The sequence below is a fragment of the Salvelinus namaycush genome, chromosome 5, assembly GCF_016432855.1.
Source record: "Salvelinus namaycush isolate Seneca chromosome 5, SaNama_1.0, whole genome shotgun sequence".
NCBI lineage: Eukaryota > Metazoa > Chordata > Actinopteri > Salmoniformes > Salmonidae > Salvelinus > Salvelinus namaycush.
Window position 1 is genome coordinate 28,093,854 of NC_052311.1, and position 10,502 is coordinate 28,104,355.

A 10,502-nucleotide genomic window follows, 5' to 3' on the forward strand; every position below is an offset into this window, starting at 1 on the left:
TTTTGACATAACACTGTTTTTCTTACACATGCAAAACACCCCCCTTCTCCCTCTCCCTCCCTCTCTCTCTGTCCTTCTGTATAAATGCTTAAAGTTATTGAGTTGTAGGCAGCATACTGGCAGTGGTTGTTACCTTGGTCTTTGATGTGAATTATGATCCGGTTTGCAAACTGGTTAGTCAGTAAGTGATTTGTTTCTGAGAGGCAGTTCCAGCTGTTGCATTGCAAGGAACTGAAGTCATCCTTTGAAGAGGAACAGAGGGGAGAGTTACCGGCACTTCCTTCTTCTAGTGGCTGTAGAGGAGGCCTGTCTGATAACCAGAGGAGTGAACACAGCATGCACATGTTGCAGACTCCTCTCTTCCCTGCGCGGTCATGCTTCATTTAATACCAATAGCGTTCCTTTTTCTGCAGACCTGTTCCCAAAAGAGGGTAGAATAGGTGTTGAATAACTCAAAAGAGACCTTTGGAAAACCAAGCAAACCACCAAATTAAATTAAGTTTAAAAAAATACACTGTGGCACAGATACTGTAAAACCTCCCTAATCTTTACAAAATCCAATGGATTTGGAATTATATATTTATTTGTCAGTTCACTATCTAATCTATGTGAAAGAAAGAAGTCTCCCTACACATGCATAGTGATAAGGTATCTGGGTAGAGGCAGCCATACCTGAATCTGGATTCATGGGGTCTCTGAAGCCAGGTTGACCTGTCCAGCTAGGGAGGAGCTCTGGTTTGGAGCCCGAGGCCACGCCTGCAGCCTCCTCTGACCGGTCACTGTGGAGGAGATTGAGCAGGGAGTTGGTGTAAGGCTGTCCAGTGACCCCCAGGCCCTCATGGGACATGGAGTGGGGATAGGCCATGGCAGGCAGGCCCAGACCACCATGTTGCCTAGGAGTTAAGGCTAAGGGGTTGGTGCTCTCATCTGGGGAGCTGAGAGCCTGACGGTGGCTGGAGAGAGACTCATTGGTGCTGCTCAGATGAAGGCGACCAGACACAGGGGAAAAATGGTCTTCAGACCAAGATGGGGTTGGAACAACCCACTGGCAAGATGTTGAGTCAGACTCTGAAACAGATGTGGATTGAGAAAAATACACCCACAAAGTAAGTGTCTCGAAATGTGTTAATTTTGTACATTTCACATGTCAGTGAGCACACGTTTTCTTGTTTGGTGCACACAGCATCATGATGATAGCATACAAAGTTCATTGCAAAAGAATGTAATGCCTTTTTTTATATATATATTTTTTAGGGGATAGACAAGCTATGAAATTAGCAGATAAAATGTAAGTCCATAAAATAACATTCCCTGCATCATTTCAACAAGAAAAATATCATATATATATACTGTATATACATACATATATATGTACATACATACAGTTGAAGTCGGAAGTTTACATACACCTTAGCCAAATACATTTAAACGCAGTTTTTAACAATTCCTGACATTTAATCCTAGTAAAAATTCCCTGTCTTAGGATAGTTAGGATCACCACTTTGTTTTCAGAATGTGAAATGTCAGAATAATAGTAGAGAGCATGATTTATTTCAGCTTTTATTTCTTTCATCACATTCCCAGTGGGTCAGAAGTTTCCATACCCTCAGTTAGTATTTGGTAGCATTTCCTTTAAACTGTTTAACTTGGGTCAAACGTTTCGGGTAGCCTTCCACAAGCTTCCCACAATTAGTTGGGAGGAATTTTGGCCCATTCCTCCTGACAAAGCTGGTGTAACTGAGTCAGGTTTGTAGGCCTCCTTGCTCGCACACGCTTTTTCAGTTCTGCCCACCAATTTTCTATGGGATTGAGGTCAGGGCTTTGTGATGGCCACTCCAATACCTTGACTTTGTTGTCCTTTAGCCATTTTGCAACAACTTTGGAAGTATGCTTTGGGTCATTGTCTATTTGGAAGACCCATTTGCGACCAAGCTTTAACTTCCTGACTGATGTCTTGAGAATTTGCTTCAATATATCCACATAATTTTCCATCCTCATGATGCCATCTATTTTGTGAAGTGCACCAGTCCCTCCTGCAGCAAAGCACCCCCACAACATGATGCTGCCACCCCCGTGCTTCACGGTTGGGATGGTGTTCTTCGGCTTGCAAGTCTCCCCCTTTGTCCACCAGACATAATGATGGTCATTATGGCCAAACAGTTCTATTTTTGTTTCATCAGACCAGAGGACATTTCTCCAAAAAGAACGATATTTGTCCCCATGTGCAGTTGCAAACCGTAGTCTGGCTTTTTTATAGCGATTTTGGAGCAGTGGCTTCTTCCTTGCTGAGCGGCCTTTCAGGTTATGTCGATATAGGACTCGTTTTAATGTGGATATAGATACTTTTGTACCTGTTTCCTCCAGCATCTTCACAATGTCCTTTGCTGTTGTTCCGGGATTGATTTGCACTTTTCGCACCAAAGTACGTTCATCTCTAGGAGACAGAACGTGTCTCCTTCCTGAGCGGTATGACGGCTGCGTGGTCCCATGGTGTTTATACTTGCATACTATTGTTTGTACAGATGAACGTGGTACCTTCCGGCGTTTGGAAATTGCTCCCAAGGATGAACCAGACTTGTGGAGGTCTACCATTTTTTTCTGAGGTCTTGACTGATTTATTTTGATTTTCCCATGATGTCAAGCAGAGGCACTGATTTTGAAGGTAGGCCTTAAAATACATCCACATGTACACCTCCAATTGACTCGAATTATGTCAATTAGCCTATCAGAAGCTTCTAAAGCATGACATAATTTTCTGGAATTTTCCAAGCTGTTTAAAGGCACAGTTAACTTAGTGTATGTAAACTTCTGACCCACTGGAATTGTGATACAGTGAATTATAAGTGAAATAATGTGTCTGTAAACAATTGTTTGAAAAATTACTTGTGTCAGGCACAAAGTAGATGTCCTAACCGACTTGCCAAAACTATAGTTTGTTTACCATACATTTTTGGAGTGGTTGAAAAACGAGTTTTAATGACTCCAACATAAGTGTATGTAAACGTCCACCTTTAACTGTATACAGTGCATTATTGTCACGACTTCCGCCGAAGTTGGTCCCTCTCCTTGTTCGGGCGGCATTCGGCGGTCGACATCACCGGCTTTCTAGTCACCACCGATCCATGTTTCATTTTCGTTTTGTTTTGTCTTCATTGTACACACCTGGTTTCCATTCCATAATCATGTTCCTTATTTAACCCTCTGGCTTCCCCTTTTGTTTTGTGCGTGATTGTGTTTTGTCAAATGGTTCCGTGTACGTGTTCTGGATTGTTTATGTTTATCCTTGTTGGATTATTGTTGATATTGAGTAAAGATCGTGGCTTTACTCATACCTGTGTTCTGCGCCTGACTCCGCTTCATTCCATTCACCTGGAACACTGACAGAATCACGCACCTAAAGAATGGAGTCAGCAGGTGCACCCAGCCATCCTCTACCAGTGGAGGAGCGCGTCCAGCAGCACGTGACTATGTTACAGAGTCTCGGTACTGCCATGGATCGCGTGCTGCAAACTATGGAGAGATGGGAGAGAGGGGGTTTTCCGGCAACCCCATCATCATCACCCCCGCTCCCACAACAACCTCCCTCGACTCCACTCCTTCTTCACCAGCACCCAGTGGAATTCGGCTATCGCTCCCGGGGGTATATGACGGAACGGCTGCCGGGTGCCAGGGGTTTCTTCTCCAGGTCTCCAGCTCTACCTGGCAACAGTCGGCCGGCTCCTTCGGGACGCGAGAGTGTGAACGCCCTCATCTCCTGTCTGACGGGTAAAGCACTGGAATGGGCCAACGCCATCTGGGGAAGAGAAGGACCGGCGTTGGACGATTACGAAGATTTCACCCGCCGCTTCCGGGCGGTTTTTGATCATCAACCTGAAGGGAGAGCGGCGGGGGAAAGACTATATCATCTCAGACAGGGGATGAGGAGCGCACAAGAGTTAGCGCTGGACTTTCGCACTCTGGCGGCCGGCGCGGGATGGAATGAGCAGCCCTGATCGACCACTACAGGTGTAGTTTACGCGAGGATGTTCGCAGGGAGCTAGCCTGCAGGGACACCACCCTTAAACTTGACCAGCTGGTGGACCCTATCCATCCGGCTGGATAACTTGTTGGCCTCCTGCGGACGTCCGGATCGGGGTCCGTCAGTTCCATCCCCCAGCACTTCCGATCCAACACCGATGGAGCTGGGAGGTGCTGCTATGAGGGGGACCGGAGGGGGTTCCATTCCCTGCACCACCTGTGGCCGCAGAGGGCACACTGCTGGTCGGTGCTGGGGAGGTTCCCCAGGGAGTCGAGGTAGCAGGCGGAGCGCTGGTGGATCATCCCAGGTGAGTAGGCACCCGACTCACCCAGAGCTCGCTGTTGCGCACATGTGGTTGTTTATAGAATTTCCTGAGTTTTCCCCACATTCCCAGCATAAGGCGCTTAGTCGATTCAGGCGCGGCTGGGAACTTTATTGACCGTTCCTTTGCACGTAGATTAGGGATCCCTATTGTTCCCGTTGATGTTCCCTTCCCTGTACATGCCTTAGATAGTCGTCCTTTGGGGTCGGGGCTAATTAGGGAGGTCACAGCTCCACTCTGTATGATAACGCGGGAGGGTCATGAGGAGAGAATTAGACTCTTTCTGATCAACTCTCCTGCGTTTCCTGTTGTGTTGGGCCTTCCCTGGTTGGCCTCACATGACCCCACTATTTCATGGCAACAGAGGGCTCTCAAGGGATGGTACCGTCAGTGCTCAGGGAGGTGTGTAGATGTTTCCTTAGGTACAACTAAGGTGGAGAGTCCAAACCAGGTCTCCACCATGCACATTCTCCCCGAATATGCCGATTTGGCACTCGCCTTCTGTAAAAAGAAGGTGACTCAATTACCACCCCATCGACGGGGGGATTGTGAATTAAATCTCTTGGTAGACGCAGCACCTCCCAGGAGTCACGTGTATCCTCTGTCACAGGAGGAGACGGCGGCTATGGAAACATATGTCACCGAATCTCTGGGACAGGGATACATTCGGCCTTCCATTTCACCTGCCTCCTCGAGTTTCTTTTTTGTGAAGAAGAAGGATGGAGGTTTACGCCCGTGTATTGACTATCGAGGTCTTAATCAGATCACGGTAAAGTACAGTTACCCGTTACCTCTCATAGCCAGTGTGACAGAGTCATTGCACGGGCCGCGCTTCTTCACAAAATTGGATCTCAGGAGCGCTTACAACCTGGAACGTATCCGGGCGGGGGATGAGTGGAAGACGGCATTTAGTACCACTTCTGGGCATTATGAGTACCTCGTCATGCCGTACGGGCTGATGAATGCTCCATCAGTCTTCCAATCCTTTGTAGATTAGATTTTCAGGGACCTGCACGGGCAGGGTGTGGTGGTGTATATAGATGACATTCTAATATACTCCGCCACACGCGCCGAGCATGTGTCCCTGGTACGCAGGGTGCTTGGTCGATTGTTGGAGCATGACCTGTACGTCAAGGCGGAGAAATGTCTGTTCTTCCAACAGTCCGTCTCCTTCCTAGGGTACCGCCTTTCCGCGTCAGGGGTGGAGATGGAGAATGACCGCATTTCAGCCGTGCGTAATTGGCCGACTCCAACCACGGTAAAGGAGGTGCAGCGGTTCTTAGGGTTTGCCAACTACTACCGGAGATTTATCCGGGGCTTTGGTCAGGTAGCGGCTCCCATTACCTCCTTGCTGAAGGAGGGACCGGTGCGACTGCAGTGGTCAACTGGGGCGGACAGGGCTTTTAGTCACCCGAAGGCTCTGTTTACCTCGGCTCCCGTGCTGGCTCATCCTGATCCCTCCTTGGCATTCATAGTAGAGGTGGACGCATCCGATGCTGGGATAGGAGCTGTGCTGTCTCAGCGCTCGGTTACGCCACTAAAACTCCGCCCCTGTGCTTTCTTTTCGAAGAAGCTCAGCCCGGCGGAGCGAAACTATGATGTGGGGGACCGGGAGCTGTTGGCTGTTGTCAGGGCTCTGAAGGCGTGGAGACATTGGCTTGAGGGGGCTAGACACCCTTTCCTCATTTGGACTGACCACCGCAATCTGGAGTACATCCGGGTGGCGAGGAGACTGGACCCTCGCCAGGCGAGGTGGGCCATGTTTTTCACCCGCTTTGTTTTCACCCTATCATACAGTGTAACGGGCTTCCTCTTTCTCTTCATCCGAAGAGGAGTAGCAAGGATTAGACCAAAATGCAGCGTTGGAGTTATACATATTATTTATTACAAGAAACCAGACGAAGACGGAAAACTCTTGAACAAATACCAAAACAACAAACGAAGTAGACAGACCTGGACTACGAACTTACACGTAACAAAGAACGAACGAACAAGTACTGACTACAAACAAAACGAACTCACGATACAGTCCCGTATGGTGCAACAAACACTGACACAGGAAACAACCACCCACAACAATCAATGTGAAAACACCTACCTTAATATGACTCTCAATCAGAGGAAATGAAAACCACCTGCCTCTAATTGAGAGCCATATCAGGTCACCCTTTAACCAACATAGAAACACATAACATAGACTACCCACCCAAACTCACGCCCTGACCGTCAAACACATACAAAAACAACAGAAAACAGGTCAGGAACGTGACAGAACCCCCCCCTCAAGGTGCGAACTCCGGGCGCACCCCTAAAACTCAAGGGGAGGGTCTGGGTGGGCATCTGTCCGCGGTGGACGAGGACACCACTCCACCACTGTCTTTGTCCCCCTCCTTAGCGTCCTTTGAGTGGCGACCCTCGCCCCCGACCATGGTCCAGGAACCTTCACTAAGGCCCCTCCTACATAGAGGAGACAACTCAGGAACGAGAGGTAGCTCAGGCCAGAGAGGTAGCTCAGTACAGAGAGGTAGCTAAGGACAGAGAGGTAGCTCAGGACAGAGAGGTAGCTCAGGACAGAGAGGTAGCTCCGGACAGAGAGGTAGCTCCGGACAGAGGGACAACTCTGTACTAATGGCAGCTCCGGACTGGGTGGCAGCTCCAGACTGGGTGGCAGCTCCGGACTGGAGGGCAGCTCATGACTGGAGGGCAGCTCATGACTGGAGGGCAGCTCATGACTGGAGGGCAGCTCATGACTGGAGGGCAGCTCATGACTGGAGGGCAGCTCATGACTGTAGGGCAGCTCATGACTGTAGGGCAGCTCATGACTGGAGGGCAGCTCATGACTGTAGGGCAGCTCATGACTGTAGGGCAGCTCATGACTGTAGGGCAGCTCATGACTGTAGGGCAGCTCTGGCAGCTCCTGACTGGCTGGCGGATCTGGCAGCTCCTGACTGGCTGGCGGATCTGGCAGCTCCTGACTGGCTGGCGGATCTGGCAGCTCCTGACTGGCTGGCGGCTCTGGCAGCTCCTGACTGGCTGGCGGCTCTGGCAGCTCCTGACTGGCTGGCGGCTCTGGCAGCTCCTGACTGGCTGGCGGCTCTGGCGGCTCCTGACTGGCTGGCGGCTCTGGCGGCTCCTGACTGGCTGGCGGCTCTGGCGGCTCCTGACTGACGGACGGCTCTAGCGGCTCCTGACTGACGGACGGCTCTAATGGCTCGGGACAGACGGGCGGCTCTAATGGCTCGTGGCAGACGGATGGCTCAGAAGGCGCTGGGCAGACGGATGGCTCAGAAGGCGCTGGGCAGACGGATGCCTCAGAAGGCGCTGGGCAGACGGATGGCTCAGAAGGCGCTGGGCAGACGGATGGCTCAGACGGCGTTGGGCAGACGGATGGCTCAGACGGCGTTGGGCAGACGGATGGCTCAGACGGCGCTGGGCAGACGGATGGCTCAGACGGCGCTGGGCAGACGGATGGCTCAGACGGCGCTGGGCAGACGGATGGCTCAGACGGCGCTGGGCAGACAGATGGCTCAGACGGCGCTGGGCAGACAGATGGCTCAGATGGCACTGGGCAGACGGATGGTTCTGGCCGGATGAGGCGCACTGTAGGCCTGGTGCGTGGTGCCGGAACTGGAGGCACCAGACTGGAGACACGCACTTCAAGGCTAGTGCGGGGAGCAGGGACAGGGCACACTGACCTCTCGAAGCGCACTATAGGCCTGGTGCGTGGTACCGGAACTGGAGGTACCGGGCTGAGGGCACGCACCTCAGGGCGAGTGCGGGGAGAAGGAACAGTGCGTACAGGGCTCTGGAGACGCACAGGTGGCTTAGTGCGTGGTGCCGGAACTGGAGGCACTGAGCTGGAGACACGCACCATAGGGAGAGTGCGTGGAGGAGGAACAGGGCTCTGGAAACGCACTGGAAGCCTGGTGCATGGTGTAGGCACTGGTAGTACTAGGCTGGGGCGGGAAGGTGGCGCCGGAAATACCGGACCGTGCAGGCGTACTGGCTCCCTTGAGCATTGAGCCTGCCCAACCTTACCTGGTTGAATACTCCCCGTCGCCCGACCAGTGCGGGGAGGTGGAATAACCCGCACCGGGCTATGTAGGCGAACCGGGGACACCATGCGTAAGGCTGGTGCCATGTAAGCCGGCCCGAGGAGACGTACTGGAGGCCATATATGAAGAGCCGGCTTCATGGCACTTGGCTCAATGCCCAATCTAGCCCTACCAGTGCGGGGAGGTGGAATAACCCGCACCGGGCTATGAACACGTACAGGAGACACCGTGCGCTCTACTGCGTAACACGGCGTCTGCCCGTACTCCCGCTCTCCACGGTTAGCCTGAGAAGTGGGCGCAGGTCTCGTACCTGCCCTCGGCCCACTACCTCTTAGCCCCCCCCCAATACATTTTTGGGGTTTCTTCCCGGGCTTCAGTGCTAGCCGCGTACCTTCATATCTCCACTCCTGGGCTGTGGTTGCCTCCTTCTCCTCCCCAGAGCGACGATTAACTCCAACCTTCGCCCATGGTCCTTTTCCTTCTATGATCTCCTCCCAACTCCAGAAATCCTGCATTCGTTGTTTCCTGGACCACTGTTCGTGGTCCCGCTGCTTGATCCGGGTTTGGTGGGTGGTTCTGTAACGGGCTTCCTCTTTCTCTTCATCCGAAGAGGAGTAGCAAGGATTAGACCAAAATGCAGCGTTGGAGTTATACATATTATTTATTACAAGAAACCAGACGAAGACGGAAAACTCTTGAACAAATACCAAAACAACAAACGAAGTAGACAGACCTGGACTACGAACTTACACGTAACAAAGAACGAACGAACAAGTACTGACTACAAACAAAACGAACTCACGATACAGTCCCGTATGGTGCAACAAACACTGACACAGGAAACAACCACCCACAACAATCAATGTGAAAACACCTACCTTAATATGACTCTCAATCAGAGGAAATGAAAACCACCTGCCTCTAATTGAGAGCCATATCAGGTCACCCTTTAACCAACATAGAAACACATAACATAGACTACCCACCCAAACTCACGCCCTGACCGTCAAACACATACAAAAACAACAGAAAACAGGTCAGGAACGTGACATACAGACCAGGTTCCCAGAACGTGAAGGCAGACGCGCTGTCCCGGACGATTTAATCCATTTAAGAATAAGTAACGTAACAAAATGTGGAAAAAGTCAAGGGGTCTCAATACTTTCCGAATGCACTGTATACTGGCTCTGGCAGCCAAAACAGCCAATTACTCCATCTAAACGTGAATCGATTCTCAATTGCGATACGGTTCTAGAAACATGAAGCCCTTTTCCTTCATATCACATCAAAATCATTGTCAGACTGATAGTACCTGCATTCATAATTCAAGCCTGATTTAGATCAATGTACACTATATGGCCAAGAGTATGTGGACACTTGCTTGTCAAACCTCTCATTCCAAAATGATAGGCATTAATTAATGGAGTTGGTTCCCCCTTTGCTGCTTTAACAGCCTCCACTCTTCTGGGAAGGCTTTTTCCACTAGACGCTGGAACATTGCTGCGGGGAATTGCTTCCCTTCAGCCACAATAATATATATATTATTATAAAAATATATATATAAAGTTTATTTCCTAATCGCACTGGACTCCAAGTGTATTGGCCAATCACTCAATCAATCACTCTAGTCTTAATTCCAACCTTCATTGCATAGTTAGGTATCAGTCTGCTCACCAGATTTGACAGTCTTTCGGCTCTTTTTGCCCTTCCCGCTGGTGGCCTTGGTCTTACTGGCCTTGCTGAGGGCACGGTTGAAGTGTTGGTCCACCATGCTACCGATGTCACCCTGGAAGTAGGTGAATATGACTCTATTGGACTGCTCCTCTGTCTTTACAACTACCTGGGGGCTACCTGAACGTCCTGCCATCGCTGACTCAACTTAGATCCTGGGGGAACATAGTAGAGTACAATGGTTGGTAGGTAGAGAACCGTAATATATTGCCTAACAAGTCCATGCATCATCTGTAGGCTAGGCTACCCATTCAGTATGTGCTTGCTGAGTCACTTGAGTTATGGCTTTTGTACGTCCATAATTAAGGGATATGGATATAACATTATAATGCACAGTTCAGATGCTGAACTTATGGTGAGTCAAACTGAATAGAAA

The 10,502-nt window shown here is 50.3% G+C and overlaps 1 protein-coding gene across 1 annotated transcript; it reads right to left on the reverse strand.

Moving 5' to 3' along the window:
• Positions 1 to 237: 237 nt before the first annotated feature.
• LOC120047001 (transcription cofactor vestigial-like protein 2) lies at positions 238 to 10,262 on the reverse strand. The gene is made up of 3 exons (XM_038992550.1): positions 10,070 to 10,262; positions 673 to 1,068; positions 238 to 242 (listed from the first exon to the last, which is right to left on the reverse strand). Exons 1-3 carry the CDS (start codon positions 10,260 to 10,262, stop codon positions 238 to 240), a joined length of 594 nt encoding a protein of 197 aa, XP_038848478.1.
• Between the last annotated feature and the right edge of the window lie 240 nt (positions 10,263 to 10,502).